The 19603-nt window shown below is 38.7% G+C and overlaps 2 protein-coding genes and 2 non-coding genes across 5 annotated transcripts in view; all 4 read right to left on the reverse strand.

Annotated features, from left to right (window-relative positions):
• Positions 1-1108: 1108 nt before the first annotated feature.
• LOC125223174 (12-oxophytodienoate reductase 1-like) lies at positions 1109-3041 on the reverse strand. Its single transcript, XM_048126189.1, has 5 exons — positions 2894-3041; positions 2671-2811; positions 2455-2585; positions 2163-2324; positions 1109-2062 (listed from the first exon to the last, which is right to left on the reverse strand). Exons 1-5 carry the CDS (start codon positions 2965-2967, stop codon positions 1470-1472), a joined length of 1101 nt encoding a protein of 366 aa, XP_047982146.1. The 5' UTR covers positions 2968-3041; the 3' UTR covers positions 1109-1469.
• A 3580-nt stretch (positions 3042-6621) lies between these two features.
• LOC125185752 lies at positions 6622-6728 on the reverse strand. The gene has a single exon (XR_007170253.1). It is a non-coding gene; the product is annotated as a small nucleolar RNA R71 (small nucleolar RNA).
• A 6448-nt stretch (positions 6729-13176) lies between these two features.
• The window catches only part of LOC125218585 (12-oxophytodienoate reductase 1-like), a 7980-nt gene continuing 1553 nt past the window's right edge, over positions 13177-19603 (reverse strand). The window contains exons 1-5 of one of the 2 annotated variants that reach the window (XM_048120277.1): positions 14721-14810; positions 14502-14642; positions 14290-14420; positions 14011-14172; positions 13177-13933 (exon numbers count right to left, since the gene is read on the reverse strand). In XM_048120277.1, the coding sequence (XP_047976234.1) occupies positions 13341-13933; positions 14011-14172; positions 14290-14420; positions 14502-14642; positions 14721-14794 (1101 nt within the window). In that variant the 5' untranslated portion in view covers positions 14795-14810 and the 3' untranslated portion in view covers positions 13177-13340. Of the gene's footprint in view, positions 13934-14010; positions 14173-14289; positions 14421-14501; positions 14643-14720; positions 14811-19603 lie in introns of those variants that run through there. The other variant, XM_048120278.1, reaches the window with a different exon arrangement.
• LOC125185754 lies at positions 18437-18543 on the reverse strand. The gene has a single exon (XR_007170255.1). It is a non-coding gene; the product is annotated as a small nucleolar RNA R71 (small nucleolar RNA).

The raw sequence follows: 19603 nt of genomic DNA on the forward strand, positions 1-19603 counted from the left end.
GTGAAGAAGAAGATTTGACAATGTGTTTACGTTAGATTAATGTTTTATTATTTGTTTGTTTGTTTAATTTATAACTATTTTTATGTTTGACTTTGGAAATAATTTTCATGCATTATTATAATAAGCAACATGTCTTTTTTTTCGTGAGAGAGATTGTGTGAATATTTTGAAAATTTAATTTGTATCTAGGAGATTGATGCAAATAAATTTTCCAAACCTTATGAACTTCGTATTGTAAATTTTTTTATGTCCCCCATACTTAACTACTTTATCTCTATATTTTATTGACTCTTTAGTATTGATGATTATCTCTACTTATTGATGTGTATGGTATTGAAGCATTTATATTGTCTATTAATACAATATAAAATTATGTTTGTTGTTTTGTGGTAGACATTAATACAATATAAAATTATGATTATTATTTTTTGATATAGAATAAAATGGTCATTTAAATTGCTTTATACATCTATGATTTTTAAAGCACTTGGTTGATTTATAAAGTTGTTTAATTGTATGTTTTAGGATGGTTCATTTAAATTGTATTACACATCTGTGATTTTTTAACCATGAGATCATATAGTTGTATCTGATTTTAAGTAATTAATTAGTTCAAAATATGAAGTTACAGTGATGAAATTAAATCAATCCGTGCATCGCACGGGCGTGATACTAGTAGTAATAAAATGTTAGTAAGAATGAGTCAGTGAAAGATATGGTCCACTATCAAAAATGGTAAAGGTGAAATGGAATAAATTTTAGGGGACGGACCAAAATAGGAAAATAGAAAAAAAAATTCAGGGACGGAATTAGTATGATTTTGAACAAATGTAAACAATTTGGTCCAATTTGACTAGATTAATATTTAAAATTGGGTTTTTTTCTTCATTTGATTTCAAACATGCATCTGTTGTAGGCATTATTATGATTTAGTAAAGAAAGCTAACGGAATGTATTAACTTGGAATATTAGTTAAACTTTTTTATGATATATATCAATTTAAAACTTTTTATACTAATTTGAAATATTGATGAAACATTTCGTAGTATGTATGGTGTAATTGCCCCTCTATTATTTGAACGTGCCCCACACAACAACAAATTAGTAACAAATTGTAATTTTGCGAAACGCAGCATTTATAGTAAATCACAAAATTCATTTGAAGAACTACTCCCTCCGTCCAATTAAAGATGATCTACTTTCTTTTTGGTCCTAACGAAAATGCCTCATTACTGAAAAATGGAAATACATTTCTCTCTATTTTATTCTTTCTTTTACTTAACTCTTTTCACTTCACAAATAAAATAAAGCTCGTGCCGCTCAAGAAAGGGACCATCTTTCTTGTGATGTTTGTGAGGGGTGGAATAGGGGATGGTGCAGGAAAAGTCGTAGATGATCCTCACTGGTACAACACATGCGCAACATATTTTCCCAAAATAATCCTTTATTGAACAGTCCAAAAATAGAAGCTATGCTTGTTGAAGAAATGGATAGTCAGTATAGCCAACAACAGGATCAGAAGTGTAGAATGTGTTCCTGTCATACTTGTTGAGCGGAGCATCCAAGCGGAACCTCGTTGGCAAATCCGGATTCGCCAGGAACAGGCGACCGTACGCTACCAAATCCGCGCCATCTCCAGTCACAACTTCGTTCCCCGTAGTCCTATCGAAGCCGCCAGCAATGATGAAGGTGTTTTTAAATGCCTTCCTCATGGGGAGGAGCTGACCCTCCGCGCACCCTTCGATCACCGTTGGACCAACAGCTCGTGGCTCGATCGCGTGCAGGTACACGAGGTCCAGCTTGCTGAGTGCATTGGCCATGTAGAGGCCAAGCCTGTCCGGATCAGAGTCCCCTGCCTCGTTGAAATCTGAATACGGAGACAGTCTCACCCCAACTCTTTCCGCGCCTATCTCGTCGATCATTGCTTCCGCCACTTCCAGAGCGAAGCGACACCTGTTCTCTAGGCTCCCGCCATATTCGTCTGTCCTGTCATTGACTTGATCCTTCATGAACTGCTCGATCAAGTAGCCGTTGGCGCCATGTATCTCGACTCCATCAAATCCTATACAAGTTGTAGATAATATATGAGTCTGTTCTCTTTTTATTGCACATTCTCTAGGCCTAGTCCTATATCCTGATACACAGGGGGGAACGACACGAACCTGCTTCGATGGCGTTGCGTGCAGCGAGCCTGAAATCATTGACAATGCCACGGATTTCATCGGTGGTTAGTTGTCTAGGAGGAGACCAATCTACTCCAAATAGGCCAGGGGTCACTCCTTTGTCTGTTGATGAGAGTGGTGCTTTGCCATCAGGCTGATAATCTGCACATTGCACATGATAAAAAATTTATCGTCATGAAACTGAACTAGCTAGCTTTAGCCACAAGTATCAATGACCTAACACTTTATGAGCAACATTACTATGTAGATTGAGAAATTTAGATTGGGATACCATGAGTAGAGACACGGCCAACGTGCACCAACTGCACGAAGAAAACGGCACCCTTTTGATGAACTGCATCGACTATAGGTTTCCATGCCTCGACTTGCTCCTTTGTCCAAATTCCAGGTGTATCAGGGTACCTACATACAAAAATATCCAAATAAGAACTAATTATATAAAGTCTAAATGAGTTGTATTAGAAGAAATGTATAGTAGGTTAGGTACCCTTGAGCAGTGTCCGAGACACCGGTTGTTTCAGTGATAAGGAGGCCGCCTTTGGTTGCTCGCTGAGAGTAGTACAAGGCGGCATGTGGCTGTGGAATGTTGTTGTATGACCGATCCCGGGTTAATGGTGCTAATACTATTCTGTTCATCAACTCAACACCACCCAAATAATGAGAAAAAAGTAGAAAAAACTAGAAAGAAAGATGAAATGGAGGAATGAAACCTGTGGGAGAGGGCGAATTCTCCCATTTTGTATGGGGTGAGCAAAGGAATAACATCATTATCTTCAGCTGCCATTACTCTGATTTTGATCTCTTAACTTTGTTTTTGTTTGTGTAAAACACATGTGGAATTACTATATATAGAGGGAATTGATAGATACTTTTGCATGTTAGTACTAGCTACTAGTTTATTAGAGGGAGTCATTTTTGAGGTCAGAAAAGGAAAGGGAAAGCGACGGAGAGACTCGACCACCAATTTAAATTCTTTTGTCCAAATGTTAGCCAGAAAAAAATTACTACTATCAATTCATCCAAACACATGCTTTAGACATGTCCACACATTTGAAAGCAACCCAGAATCACATATTGTTGTGCATTACTTTCATTTGTTTTATTGACTTTTCTTTCCATGGTTCATATTTCTTCATGAAAAAATCATGCGAATTGTGTCATAGCACTATGAAAGATCAAACCCTTGACACATAAGTATAAAGGTAACTAGTCCTTAATGATTGCATGAAAAAAATCCCAACCTCACTGTACCTGGACTCTATTTAGTACAAGATGCTTAACTTAGGAGTCTCAAATTTCTGGTGACAAAATTAATCAAATATGCGAAAATAATAATATTGTGGTCCTAAAATATGGATAATTGTTTGATAAGAGTCGACAAAAAATTACGATTTAAATGATAATCATCCCTAAAAAGAATAATATTGCAGAAAAGTCAATATAAATTTAATGAATAAACCTAAAATTTCAATAAATAAAATGATTTCACACAAAACTTTACATAAATGATAGTAGTAGAATTAATTGGTTTTTAAGGTAGTAGTAGTATATAATTTTGTTAGAAAGGTTCCCGGCCAAAGATATTTTTTAAATAGAATTTACATCTTAAGTAACGAACGCATTCCACCTTTGTTTTAAATTTCAGTTTTGTTTATTTTGAAAAAAAGTATTCATATATTGGGTCGACAAATCAGCAGTAAAAACCGTTATTGCAGGCTGCTCTAATCATTCCACAGCTGCATTAATTCTTTGCTTCGATTGCTCACTTTTTTTTTATTTGACCACAAAGTGTACCAAACTCACTTTTGGCGGGATTCGGCTAATCCTTCTCGACCCGGTTTATAAATTAAGTCCGAAAGTCTCCTATTCTTTGGTGGGATTTGAACCTGTGAGCTCAATTCATCATAGCTCTGCACCGCCAACTGCCAAGTGCGCTACAACTCGTTGGTCGATTGCTTACTTTTTGGTTTCAGGTTTGCTCTTCTTAGATCTTAATGTCATAGTATTCTTGATTTTTTTGAAGTTATGTGTGATCATTTCATATTCCTTCTATGATTTTTTTATCTTCTACTTCTCGCGTGTATGCTTGGGCTAATTTGCAACTTGTTGCACTATCTTATTCCGTTCTGTCGTTTTCTCAGTTCACTTGTCAGATTGTAGTACTGAATTTTGGTACGGTGGCTGATGTGAATCAAATAATACTTGTTCTACTTCATGATTTCTCCTATTTTGTACATTAAAATCATCTATCAATTAATCATTAAAGCTTGATTATTATATATTAGTTGATAGATATACATGTGGAGTAGGGTCTGATTGAAACTGTTCGTTGCCTATCAAGATGGTGTCCAAATTATTTTATCTTACACCATTATCTTCGTCTTTGAAATAGCTTCGTGTGGGTATATTGCACGCCTCAATCAGAGCTCGGATGAAGAAGTTATGGCCATTTGACGAAGGTTGCGCGAAGCAGTCAAAACCGGCGAAAACGCCCGGGGACAGTGGAAACGTCCGGGTTGGTATAAAAAACTCCCGGGTTGGCACCATTTTGCCCGGTCGGGCGTTTTTCTCGAAAACTGCCGAATTTTAGATTTCAAATTGGTTTCTGGGGCAGTTTTGGAAGACATTCAGACATATTCAGACACGAAAAAAGGGAGAGAGAAAGAGAGAAAGAGAGGAGGAAGAAGAAAAGGAAGAAATTCCGGCCAACATTCCGACGATCTATCTCCAAATTCCAACTCCACTCAACGAGAGCATGTTTCCTATGGTTTTGGTTGCAAATTTCACCATGTGTTTAGGCTAAACTCTCAATGTTGCTCCAAGTTGTTATCTAGGATTTGTATGGATGTTTCTATACCATTGAACTCATGTGTTTGTTACCAACAATGTGCTCAATGTTTATACACTATATTTTTGGCTAATAATGCAGTGTTGTTCTTTCCTTTCCTATTGTCTCTTTAACGTAGTTTAGGAATGTTTGATTGTTGGTATGCTATTGAATTAGAATTGTTCAGAGGATAATTTGATAGTGGATTAAGTAGGTGATCATAGTAGATGTTTATTTCTCCAGCGCTACCGCAGGAGTTTATAAATATTGAAAATTGGTTCATAGGTTATGTGTTCAGCTAATTGTGAACTACTCATCGTGTACATGTTCAATGTATGTGATTAGGTTGATGTTTTAATCCCTTCATATGTTTCGTTGTATAGGTGTAGAACAATATAAGCCTAGTGAACAACTTGGAGTGGCATATTTTCTCATTTGAATAGTCTTTCTTTGGTTAACTTGTTGCTTTATTTTGTCTTTAACTTTCAGAAATCAAGAATCAAATCTTTGTATGCTTTTATATGTTCTTCAGTGTAAACAATATTTACCTCCCTGTGGATCGATACTTGAAATACTACTACGACACTGTAATCTTGCAGTATTGTAGTATTATTAGAGTTAATTATTTAAACTTGATAATTTGTGTGAACTGGTTTAGATACTCTAAAATACGCATCAAGTTTTGGCGCCGTTGCCGGGGAGGCAATAGGTTGTTTAATACTTAGTAGTTTTATTTTTGTTTAATTTTGTTTGATCTTTCTCTTTATTTTGTTTAGGTACATACTTCGTGTTCTTGAAGGTGATAGTCATCTACCACGTCTGGACTCAAAGTAGAAGGAGTGTTTTATTTGTGGTAGTATCTTTCTAATTCCTTTTGTTTTATTTTAGGTTTACTGGTACACATTCAAGCACACACTTTTTCTAAGACTAACCCCGAAGTTGTCGAGATGTCTCGCTTTCGGTAGGATCAATATATTTGTGTTGTGTTTGGTTTCTTTTCTGTTGTGTAGGTGTTTTAGAAAATCAAAAATAGAAAAAATGAAAATCAGTGGATGCACACAAGATCTAAGGGTACACCGCAGTTTGGGTTATTGATATATCATAGAAGAGGACAAAATTCAGCTGTGATTGGTACACATTAGGACTATCAGAGTCCAGTGAGAGAAAATCCTCTATTCGAGACAAATTTTGAGGGTAGTAGCAGTAATTCAGAAGCTGAGTCTATGGCTGAAGACACGAATAATGCTCCACCACCCATGGGAAGGTTTGGCGACATCCTTAGATCGGGAGTTGATTACCCGGGGGAGTTTGCCTATACACATGACAATGTCAACATCCCACCTCACTATATTAGTTTGGTGAATAGTGGAAATCTTTTCCATGGACGAGATGACGAAGATCCGATGAGTCATTTGAATGCCTTTTATTAATTGACGAACTCTCATAGACCTCCAAATGTAGAGCATCATCGGATTAAGAGGGCCTTATCCTTTCTCATTGAGAGAGAAAGCAAGAGAATGGTACGACTCACTACCGGGCTATAACATAGCAACATTTGAGGAGTTGAAGTCGAAATTCCTTTTGGAATATAACTCTCCAATGAAGATCGAGAAGTTGAGAGAGGAGATCACTTCATTCCGACAAAAGTATGATGAGTCATTTGCCGAAGCTTGGAAGAGATTTACAGACTTGCTAAGGAAATGCCCAAGTCATGTACTAGCTCTGGGGCATGATCTTTTGAAGTTCTACAAAGGACTCAATCATGAAGGCACAAGCTTGGTTACTACAGGGTCAAGTGGGAACTTGGACGATTTGACCCATGATGAAGTGAGAGCGCTATTTCAAAAATTAGCGAACAATCAGAGGAATTGGCATAATCCAAGGAAGGTGGCCGCGGGAGATACATTTGGTGCTACTAAGGAGTCGGAAAGAGTGCCAGCTATAGAAGCTCAAATGGCTGACTTTAGTACTCAAATTTCATTGATGACGAATGCCGTCAAATCTATGTAGTTGACTCCTCAACCCCAAGCTGGGCCTATGATGAAGTGTGGAGTGTGCCAAGGAGGACATTATACAAATCAATGTCCTAGTTTGCAAGGAGCACCAGTGGATGATGTAAATTATATTGGTAACCGTCAAGGTTTTAACCAAGGTAACCAGTACGGGAATCAACAAAACTGGAGGCCTCAACAAACAAATTGGAATCAAGCCAGTTCTAGCAACACTGCAGGAAATCAATGGAGGAGCAATACCCAACCTCCGGAATTTGAGAAGAAGCCATCCAGTGATGATCAAGTTGCGCAGATCTACTCCTTTATGACCAATAATCAAAATGAGAATGATCAATTCAAGGAAAAAGTGAATGAGAAGTTTGGCCATATTGATGCTACAATGAAGAATTTAGAGAGAATGATAGGCCAAATTGCATCAGCTGCGCAAACAAGGACTCAAGGATCTATTCCGAGCACCACAGTCATAAACCCGAATGTTAATGAACAATGTAAAGCGGTTACTCTTAGAAGTGGAAAGAATTTAGATTCTATGCCAATAATGGACGGCCAAGGGTCTTCCGGCATCTCACACGCAGGGGCGGATGAGGTGTTAGGCTTGCACTCCTCGCACGCAGGGGCGGACGAGGTGTGTAAGGAAAGTCCCGAGTTAGTGCAGAAGGCACAACATGGTCAAGATGGGGCTGCATCCGGGGGCAAGATAATTGGTATGGAATCTGAATCTTAGGGAAGACTGTCGGTTGAAGAAAAAGGAAAGAAGATAGAAGAAGCAGACATGAGTTCAGAGAAAGAAGGTTACTTTAAGCTCAGCACAAGATCCCAAGAGCATGTTTAATTTTCCCGATCACATTCCACCTCCACCATATCCAGAGGAGGAAAAGAGTCTCTAAAGAGAAGAGCTTCGAATGGATGATGAATGTGATCAGAAAGGTAAATGTGTATGTCTCTTTAGTTGATCTCTTCACCAATTTCCTTAAATTCTCCAAGTTCTTCAAAGACATGATGGCAAACAAGGAGAAGCTTCAAGATGAGGGAATTGTCCCGTTGAGCATGAATTGCTCACAATTAATTTCGGAAATGATGCCAAGAAAGAAGAGTGATCCGGGGGGATGTGTGATTCCTTGTGAGATTGGAGATACCATATTCACAAAATGCCTTTTAGATCAAGGATCGGGAATATCTCTCATGGCTTTGAAAACTGCTCGAGCCATAGGATTGGAGAAGAGAATTGAACCTATAGATATTGCTCTTCAATTGGCTGATCACTCAATTGTGAAGCCAACTGGGATTGTAGAGGATGTGCTAGTGAAAGTGGACAAGTTCATCATTCCCGTTGAATTCATTGTCTTAGACATGCCAGAAGATAAGGAATTGCATATTCTCTTTGGGCGGCCTTTTCTAGCCACTAGAGATGTGCTTCTTGGCACAAAAGATAACTCTGTCACTTTTAGAATCAATGGTGAACAAGTGACTATCAATGTAGATACAGTGATGAAGCATCCAAGTGATGCTAAGGCATGCTTTAGAGTTGATGTTCTTGATCGATGCATTTTCGAGAAGAGTTGTTGTTCGGTGCAAAAGGAAGATAGTGTGTTTGATGAAAGGAGTTTGGAACAAGATTTTGGTTTCCCAATGAAAGTTGACTTCAACGAAGAGAAGAATTATGAAGAGGAAATAAGCAAGGTAGTTGATGCTTGTGTGGCAGATTTGAGACCTTCTATTGAAGTCCCACCTAATCTTGAATTGAAAGCTCTCCCATCAAATCTCAAGTATGCATTTTTAGGTGAGAATGAGACACTCCCGGTTGTCGTGTCGGCTTTGTTGAATAATGAAGAAGAGTCGAAATTGATAGAGCTTTTGAAGCTTCATAACCAAGCTCTAGGATGGTCAATTGCCGACATCAAAGGAATTAGCCCTGCAGTTTGTATGCACAAAATTCTCATGAAAGATGAAGCTACACCGGTGAGAGACAAGCAAAGGAGGCTAAATCCTATTATGCAAGAGGTTGTTGAGAAGGAGGTGAAGAAGTTGTTAGATTTTGGTATGATCTATGCAATTTCTGACAGTCAATGGGTGAGTCATGTTGTACCAAAGAAAGGGGGGATAACTGTGAAGATAAATAAGAAGAATGAGGTCATGGCGACGAGGTTAGTAAATTCATGGCGAGTTTGCATGGATTACCGAAAATTGAATAAGGCCACAAGGAAGGACCATTTTCCATTACCCTTTATGGATCAACTGTTGGATAGGATTGCAGGTTATTCTCATTATTGCTTCCTTAATGGATACTCGGGGTACAACCAAATCACAATTGCCCCAGAATATCAACACAAGACAACCTTCACTTGTCCCATTGACACCTATGCATTCCGTAGGATGCCCTTTGGCCTTTGTAATGCGTCGGCTACTTTTCAGCGGTACATGATGGCTATTTTCACGAACATGAATGAGGATATAATGGAAATATTCATGGATGATTTCTCCGTGTTTGGCTCTTCTTTTGATCGGTGCTTACACAATTTAGGCCGAGTCTTGCAAAGATGTGAAGAGTCAAATCTTGTTTTAAATTGGGAGAAATGTCAATTCATGGTGAATGAAGGCATTGTGTTGGGTCATAAAGTATCAGAAAATGGTTTGGAGATGGATAAGGAAAAGATTGATGTGATTTCAAAATTACCACCTCCAACAAATATGAAGGGCATCCGTAGTTTCCTTGGACATGCGGGATTCTACCGAAGATTCATACAAGATTTTTCAAAGATTGCAAAGCCACTTTGCAACTTACTTGAAAAGGATGCCAAGTTTGTTTTTGATGATAAATGCCTGCATTTGAGATTCTCAAGAAAAAGTTAATTGAAGCTCCTATTATTATTACACCTGATTGGTCGAAGCCATTTGAGTTGATGTGTGATGCTTCAGACTATGCCGTGGGGGCCGTTCTAGGCCAAAGAAGAGAGAAGGTCTTACATGCGGTCTACTATGCTAGCAAAGTACTCAATGAGACTCAATTGAATTACAGTACAACAGAGAAGGAAATGCTAGCTGTCATCTTTGCTTTTGAGAAGTTTTGTGCTTATCTACTAGGTATGAAGGTGGTAGTATTCACAGACCATTCCGCTATTAAGTATTTGATGAACAAGAAAGATGCAAAGCCACGATTGGTGAGATGGATCCTACTTTTGCAAGAATTTGATGTTGAAATTAAAGACAAGAAAGGATCCGAGAACTTGGTTGCTGATCATCTCTCTAGACTTGATGGTGTGGAGGAGACAGAAGATGAGAAAATGAGAAAAATCAATGAGAAATTTCCCGATGAGCAAGTGTTTCAAGTGAGTGCTCGGGAAACATATGTGCATTGTTTGCCGATTTGGCAAACTACCTTGTCACGGGTTTGATGTCGGAAGGATTGTCTTCTAATCAAAAGAAGAAGTTTTTGAGTGACACTCGCATGTATGTTTGGGAAGACCCTTTTCTTTTCCGTCTTGGTAGTGATGGAGTGATTCGAAGGTGTGTGGGAGAACATGAACACCTTCAGATTATATCTGCATGTCATGATTCAGAATATGGCGGTCACTTTGGAGCACGTAGAACTGCATTTAAAGTGCTCCAATCCGGATTCTTTTGGCCATCTATCTTTAAGGATGCTAAAGCCTATGTAGAGAGATGTGACAATTGTCAAAGAACCAGAAATATCTCTTGGAGAAATGAAATGTCGATGAATAATATCCATGAGGTGGAGCTCTTTGATGTAAGGATGTCAATGTAGCCCGCAACCCGTGGGCTAACCCGAATAGTCCGCCAAATTTATAGGGTTAGGGTTGAACTTTTATAATCCGAAAGAAATCACAACCCGACTAGCCCGCACCCGATTAACCTGCAACCCGTTAAGGCCAGACCCGAAAACCCGATAAGATTTTTATAAATCCAATTTTTACTCCTAATTCGACACTTCATTGATTGATTTTATAATTATAGATAACTAAAAAAAGTAAATTTCAATTTTATATTAAATATATAAATTATATATTGAACTTTTATTAATATAATAATTGATATATAAATTAAAAACTTTAAATTCACTAAAAAATTATTTAAATTTCTAAAATATACATTAAAAAATATCTCAAATATTAGTATTTGATTATGTTTATGATTGAGTTTAAGCATATATCTCAAATTTATCATTATTAAATATTTTACATTTAATGAATATAACTAATTTTCATCATTATTTATTGGATTGATCGCATGTTAATCCTATCGGTAGCAACCCAATTAACCCGCTGGGCTAGCCCGAAACCCGAGCTTTTAGGGTTAGGGTTGAACTTTTATAACCCGAAAGAAATCACAACCCGACTAGCCCGCCCGAAACCCGATGGGCCGACCCGATTGACATCCCTACTTTGATGTTTGGGGTTTAGATTTCATGGGGCCTTTTCCCAAATCTAATGGGAAGCAATATATTTTAGTTGCAGTGGACTACGTTTCTAAGTGGGTAGAGGCTGAGGCATTGCCTACCAATGATGCTAAAGTGGTGTTGAAATTCATCAAGTCTCATATCTTCAACCGCTTTGGAACACCTCGAGCCATCATTAGTGATTGAGGTATTCATTTTTGCAATAAGTTGTTTGCGAACCTCCTTGGAAAGTATGGTTTTCAGCATAAAGTTGCTACCCCTTATCATCCCCAAACAAGTGGCCAAGTGGAAGTCTTCAATCGTGAGATTAAAAGAGTTCTTGAAAAGGTGATGAAGCCGTCGCGAAAAGATTGGTCTCAAAAGCTAGATGATGCCTTGTGGGCATATCGAACGGCTTATAAAACTCCTATTGGAACTTCCTCTTACAAGATGGTGTTTGGAAAGGCATGTCATTTGCCGGTTGAGCTTGAGCATAAGGCGTTTTGGGCCTTGCAAATGCTGAATTTGGATTATGATTCGGCAACTAACAAGAGGATGCTTGAGTTGAATATCATGGATGAGTTTAGGCTGAATGCTCATGAGAGCGTTGATCTCTACAAGGAGCGGGCAAAGAAGATTCATGATGCAGCCATCAAACCTCATCGATTCCATGAAGGACAGTTGGTCCTATTGTACAATTCTCGGTTGAAGCTTTTCCCGGGAAAACTCAAGTCAAGATGGTGGGGTCTGTTTGTTGTGCACAAAGTGTATCCTTATGGTGCAGTGGATATTCGTGATCCTAAGTCCAATGATGTATGGAAGGTGAATGGTCAGAGGTTGAAGGTTTATTTAGGCGGTGACCTGTTGAAGGAAGAAAGGGAGGCGGTCGCACTACAAGATTCACAAGTGTAGACCCAAGGATGAAGAAAGTCGAGCCAACGACTATAAACAAAGGCGCTGATTGGGAGGCAACCCAAGTTTTTATTTATTTTCTTTTATTTTTATTTTCATATATTGGAGGTTTTGTTTGCTCAATTCTTTCCTCTAAAATTTATTTTGAATTGAGTGTTTCTTTATGTTTTGTTTTGTTTTGTAGGGAGCACATTGGAGCTTATGAGGGAGTACACCTACAATGGAAGATACACCCACCCGGGCGTTTTTAATGCTGAGAACGCCCGACCCGGGCGTTTTTGCCGGTTTTGACTGCTTCGCACAACCTTAGTCAGTGGCGGGAATTGTTTGATCATTGTGCTCTATTGCATTTAAAAAAAAAAAAAAATTGCGGGTTTGAGAATATAGTTTACTGTCATGGTGGTGCAAATTTGAGAAAATAGAAGAGGGAGAAGATTAATGGAATTACTTTATGAATGAAGATAGATTTCTCCTAAATTTATGAACTTAACTATTTGTGTCAATATCCCAATTTGGTCCGATCCTATGTGGCTTGCTACACGTCTCATTGTCGATGTGGCGTGAAACAGGCAAACAACGTCATTTTTGTAAGACTAAATGACGCCGTTCATGTGATTTAAAGCTGAATCGTGCATTCAGGGTTATTCTTTCACAATTGATGTCGTATTTTTGCTTTTGATCTAACGAATAAATTAGTTAGCTATATACATGAATCAACGTAAAAAAATCATCATCATTTTTCACTGGGCATTCGATTTATGCATTTGGTTTATGTCTTTTCTGGCTTCATCGTTTGATTATTATGTTTTTTCTTCATTTGATTTAAAGTATGCATGCTATGTTGGCAAATGAAAGAAAACAAATACTATCTCACATTAGTGTAAAGAGAACTGCACAATATAAATTCATAGCCCTCTCCTCCCGTTACGAATTGGTATTAGGAATGGACCCTATGGATTTCTACTCCCGTTACGAATTGGTATTAGGAATGGACCCTATGGATTTCTAACACGCTATGCTTGTTGAAGAAATGGATAGTCAGTATAACCAACCACAGGATCAGAAGTGTAGAATGTGCTCCTGTCATACTTGTTGAGCGGAGCATCCAAGCGGAACCTCGTTGGCAAATCCGGATTCGCCAGGAACAGGCGACCGTACGCTACCAAATCCGCGCCATCTCCAGTCACAACTTCGTTCCCCGTAGTCCTATCGAAGCCGCCAGCAATGATGAAGGTGTTTTTAAATGCCTTCCTCATGGGGAGGAGCTGACCCTCCGCGCACCCTTCGATCACCGTTGGACCAACAGCTCGTGGCTCGATCGCGTGCAGGTACACGAGGTCCAGCTTGCTGAGTGCATTGGCCATGTAGAGGCCAAGCCTGTCCGGATCAGAGTCCCCTGCCTCATTGAAATCTGAATACGGAGACAGTCTCATCCCAACTCTTTCCGCGCCTATCTCGTCGATCATTGCTTCCGCCACTTCCAGAGCGAAGCGACACCTGTTCTCTAGGCTCCCGCCATATTCGTCTGTCCTGTCGTTGACTTGATCCTTCATGAACTGCTCGATCAAGAAGCCATTGGCGCCATGTATCTCGACTCCATCAAATCCTACACAAGTTGTGGATCGATAAATATCTTAATTAGGTCTAGTCCGAGAGCATGATACGTAGGGGAATGACACGAACCTGCTTCAATAGCGTTGCGTGCAGCCAGCCTGAAATCATTGACGATACCACGGGTTTCGTCTATGGTTAATTGTTCAGGAGGAGACCAATCTACTCCATATAGGCCAGGGGTCAGTCCTTTGTCTGTTGATGAGAGTGGAGCTTGCCCACCTGGTTGGTAATCTGCACATTGCACATTATTAACATTTTATTGCGTAACAATGGCCTAACACTTTATTAATTTATTTTTCATGAGCAACAATACTATATATGTTGAATGAAAATTTTAGATCGGGCTACCATAAGTAGAGACGCGACCGGCATGCACCAACTGCACGAAGAAAACACCGCCCTTTTGATGGACTGCATCGACTATAGGTTTCCATGCCTCAACATGCTCCTGTGTCCAAATTCCAGGAATATCAGGGTACCTACGTACGAAAATATTCAATTAAATTCAATCAGAACTAAGTCCGAATGAGTGGTATTAAAAGAAAAGTATAGTTAGGTACCCTTGAGCAGTGTCTGAGATAACAGTTTCTTCAGCAATGAGGAGGCCGCCCTTGGTTGCTCGCTGAGAGTAGTACAAGGCGGCATGTGGCTGTGGAACGGTGTTGTATGACCGATCCCGGGTTAATGGTGCTAAGACTATTCTGTTTATCAACACAACACCACCCAGATAATGAGAAAAACACACACAAACACAAAATAAAGTAATGAAGGAATTAAACCTGTGGGAGAGGGCAAATTCTCCCATTTTGTATGGGGTGAGCAAAGGAATAACATCAGTATCTTCAGCTGCCATGACTCTGATTTTGATCTCTTAACTTTGTTTTTGTTTGGAATTACTATATATAGAGGGAATTGATAGATACTTTTGCATGTTAGTACTAGCTACTAGTTTATTAGAGGGAGTCATTTTTGAGGTCAGAAAAGGAAAGGGAAAGCGACGGAGAGACTCGACCACCAATTTAAATTCTTTTGTCCAAATGTTAGCCAGAAAAAAATTACTACTATCAATTCATCCAAACACATGCTTTAGACATGTCCACACATTTGAAAGCAACCCAGAATCACATATTGTTGTGCATTACTTTCATTTGTTTTATTGACTTTTCTTTCCATGGTTCATATTTCTTCATGAAAAAATCATGCGAATTGTGTCATAGCACTATGAAAGATCAAACCCTTGACACATAAGTATAAAGGTAACTAGTCCTTAATGATTGCATGAAAAAAATCCCAACCTCACTGTACCTGGACTCTATTTAGTACAAGATGCTTAACTTAGGAGTCTCAAATTTCTGGTGACAAAATTAATCAAATATGCGAAAATAATAATATTGTGGTCCTAAAATATGGATAATTGTTTGATAAGAGTCGACAAAAAATTACGATTTAAATGATAATCATCCCTAAAAAGAATAATATTGCAGAAAAGTCAATATAAATTTAATGAATAAACCTAAAATTTCAATTAATAAAATGATTTCACACAAAACTTTACATAAATGATAGTAGTAGAATTAATTGGTTTTTAAGGTAGTAGTAGTATATAATTTTGTTAGAAAGGTTCCCGGCCAAAGATATTTTTTAAATAGAATTTACATCTTAAGTAACGAACGCATTCCACCTTTGTTTTAAATTTCAGTTTTGTTTATTTTGAAAAAAAGTATTCATATATTGGGTCGACAAATCAGCAGTAAAAACCGTTATTGCAGGCTGCTCTAATCATTCCACAGCTGCATTAATTCTTTGCTTCGATTGCTCACTTTTTTTTTATTTGACCACAAAGTGTACCAAACTCACTTTTGGCGGGATTCGGCTAATCCTTCTCGACCCGGTTTATAAATTAAGTCCGAAAGTCTCCTATTCTTTGGTGGGATTTGAACCTGTGAGCTCAATTCATCATAGCTCTGCACCGCCAACTGCCAAGTGCGCTACAACTCGTTGGTCGATTGCTTACTTTTTGGTTTCAGGTTTGCTCTTCTTAGATCTTAATGTCATAGTATTCTTGATTTTTTTGAAGTTATGTGTGATCATTTCATATTCCTTCTATGATTTTTTTATCTTCTACTTCTCGCGTGTATGCTTGGGCTAATTTGCAACTTGTTGCACTATCTTATTCCGTTCTGTCGTTTTCTCAGTTCACTTGTCAGATTGTAGTACTGAATTTTGGTACGGTGGCTGATGTGAATCAAATAATACTTGTTCTACTTCATGATTTCTCCTATTTTGTACATTAAAATCATCTATCAATTAATCATTAAAGCTTGATTATTATATATTAGTTGATAGATATACATGTGGAGTAGGGTCTGATTGAAACTGTTCGTTGCCTATCAAGATGGTGTCCAAATTATTTTATCTTACCACCATTATCTTCGTCTTTGAAATAGCTTCGTGTGGGTATATTGCACGCCTCAATCAGAGCTCGGATGAAGAAGTTATGACCATTTGACGAAGGTTGCGCGAAGCAGTCAAAACCGGCGAAAACGCCCGGGGAGCAGTGGAAACGCCCGGGTTGGTATAAAAAACGCCCGGGTTGGCACCATTTTGCCCGGTCGGGCGTTTTTCTCGAAAACTGCCGAATTTTAGGTTTCAAATTGGTTTCTGGGGCGGTTTTGGAAGACATTCAGACATATTCAGACACGAGAAAAGGGAGAGGAGAAAGAGAGAAAGAGAGGAGGAAGAAGAAAAGGAAGAAATTCCGGCCAACATTCCGACGATCTATCTCCAAATTCCAACTCCACTCAACGAGAGCATGTTTCCTATGGTTTTGGTTGCAAATTTCACCATGTGTTTAGGCTAAACTCTCAATGTTGCTCCAAGTTGTTATCTAGGATTTGTATGGATGTTTCTATACCATTGAACTCATGTGTTTGTTACCAACAATGTGCTCAATGTTTATACACTATATTTTTGGCTAATAATGCAGTGTTGTTCTTTCCTTTCCTATTGTCTCTTTAACGTAGTTTAGGAATGTTTGATTGTTGGTATGCTATTGAATTAGAATTGTTCAGAGGATAATTTGATAGTGGATTAAGTAGGTGATCATAGTAGATGTTTATTTCTCCAGCGCTTCCGCAGGAGTTTATAAACATTGAAAATTGGTTCATAGGTTATGTGTTCAGCTAATTGTGAACTACTCATCGTGTACATGTTCAATGTATGTGATTAGGTTGATGTTTTAATCCCTTCATATGTTTCGTTGTATAGGTGTAGAACAATATAAGCCTAGTGAACAACTTGGAGTGGCATATTTTCTCATTTGAATAGTCTTTCTTTGGTTAACTTGTTGCTTTATTTTGTCTTTAACTTTCAGAAATCAAGAATCAAATCTTTGTATGCTTTTATATGTTCTTCAGTGTAAACAATATTTACCTCCCTGTGGATCGATACTTGAAATACTACTACGACACTGTAATCTTGCAGTATTGTAGTATTATTAGAGTTAATTATTTAAACTTGATAATTTGTGTGAACTGGTTTAGATACTCTAAAATACGCATCAAGTTTTGGCGCCGTTGCCGGGGAGGCAATAGGTTGTTTAATACTTAGTAGTTTTATTTTTGTTTAATTTTGTTTGATCTTTCTCTTTATTTTGTTTAGGTACATACTTCGTGTTCTTGAAGGTGATAGTCATCTACCACGTCTGGACTCAAAGTAGAAGGAGTGTTTTATTTGTGGTAGTATCTTTCTAATTCCTTTTGTTTTATTTTAGGTTTACTGGTACACATTCAAGCACACACTTTTTCTAAGACTAACCCCGAAGTTGTCGAGATGTCTCGCTTTCGGTAGGATCAATATATTTGTGTTGTGTTTGGTTTCTTTTCTGTTGTGTAGGTGTTTTAGAAAATCAAAAATAGAAAAAATGAAAATCAGTGGATGCACACAAGATCTAAGGGTACACCGCAGTTTGGGTTATTGATATATCATAGAAGAGGACAAAATTCAGCTGTGATTGGTACACATTAGGACTATCAGAGTCCAGTGAGAGAAAATCCTCTATTCGAGACAAATTTTGAGGGTAGTAGCAGTAATTCAGAAGCTGAGTCTATGGCTGAAGACACGAATAATGCTCCACCACCCATGGGAAGGTTTGGCGACATCCTTAGATCGGGAGTTGATTACCCGGGGGAGTTTGCCTATACACATGACAATGTCAACATCCCACCTCACTATATTAGTTTGGTGAATAGTGGAAATCTTTTCCATGGACGAGATGACGAAGATCCGATGAGTCATTTGAATGCCTTTTATTAATTGACGAACTCTCATAGACCTCCAAATGTAGAGCATCATCGGATTAAGAGGGCCTTATCCTTTCTCATTGAGAGAGAAAGCAAGAGAATGGTACGACTCACTACCGGGCTACAACATAGCAACATTTGAGGAGTTGAAGTCGAAATTCCTTTTGGAATATAACTCTCCAATGAAGATCGAGAAGTTGAGAGAGGAGATCACTTCATTCCGGCAAAAGTATGATGAGTCATTTGCCGAAGCTTGGAAGAGATTTACAGACTTGCTAAGGAAATGCCCAAGTCATGGTCTAGCTCCGGGGCATGATCTTTTGAAGTTCTACAAAGGACTCAATCATGAAGGCACAAGCTTGGTTACTACAGGGTCAAGTGGGAACTTGGACGATTTGACCCATGATGAAGTGAGAGCGCTATTTCAAAAATTAGCGAACAATCAGAGGAATTGGCATAATCCAAGGAAGGTGGCCGCGGGAGATACATTTGGTGCTACTAAGGAGTCGGAAAGAGTATTAGCTATAGAGGCTCAAATGGCTGACTTTAGTACCCAAATTTCATTCAATGACGAAAGTTGTCAAATCCTATCCAGTTGACTCCTCAACCCCAAGCTGGGCCTATGATGAAGTGTGGAGTGTGCCAAGGAGGACATTATACAGATCAATGTCCTAGTTTGCAAGGAGCACCAGTGGATGATGTAAATTATATTGGTAACCGTCAAGGTTTTAACCAAGGTAACCAGTACGGGAATCAACAAAACTGGAGGCCTCAACAAACAAATTGGAATCAAGCCGGTTCTAGCAACACTGCAGGAAATCAATGGAGGAGCAATACCCAACCTCCGGGATTTGAGAAGAAGCCATCCAGTGATGATCAAGTTGCGCAGATCTACTCCTTTATGACCAATAATCAAAATGAGAATGATCAATTCAAGGAAAAAGTGAATGAGAAGTTTGGCCATATTGATGCTACAATGAAGAATTTAGAGAGAATGATAGGCCAAATTGCATCAGCTGCGCAAACAAGGACTCAAGGATCTATTCCGAGCACCACAGTCATAAACCCGAATGTTAATGAACAATATAAAGCGGTTACTCTTAGAAGTGGAAAGAATTTAGATTCTATGCCAATAATGGACGGCCAAGGGTCTTCCGGCATCTCACACGCAGGGGCGGATGAGGTGTTAGGCTTGCACTCCTCGCACGCAGGGGCGGACGAGGTGTGTAAGGAAAGTCCCGAGTTAGTGCAGAAGGCACAACATGGTCAAGATGGGGCTGAAAGAAGGTTACTTTAAGCTCAGCACAAGATCCCAAGAGCATGTTTAATTTTCCCGATCACATTCCACCTCCACCATATCC

The sequence above is a fragment of the Salvia hispanica genome, chromosome 4 (genome assembly GCF_023119035.1).
Source record: "Salvia hispanica cultivar TCC Black 2014 chromosome 4, UniMelb_Shisp_WGS_1.0, whole genome shotgun sequence".
In the NCBI taxonomy this organism is placed as follows: Eukaryota; Viridiplantae; Streptophyta; class Magnoliopsida; order Lamiales; family Lamiaceae; genus Salvia; species Salvia hispanica.

Excerpts from the sequence above, each read along its gene's own strand:
- LOC125223174 (XM_048126189.1), bottom strand. The coding sequence starts at position 2,967 with ATGGCAGCTGAAGATAATGATGTTATTCCTTTGCTCACCCCATACAAA. Across the intron at positions 2,812-2,893 it reads GAATTCGCCCTCTCCCACAG|AATAGTATTAGCACCATTAA; the intron begins GTTTCATTCCTC and ends GTTGATGAACAG. Across the intron at positions 2,325-2,454 it reads TGGCCGTGTCTCTACTCATG|ATTATCAGCCTGATGGCAAA; the intron begins GTATCCCAATCT and ends TGCAATGTGCAG.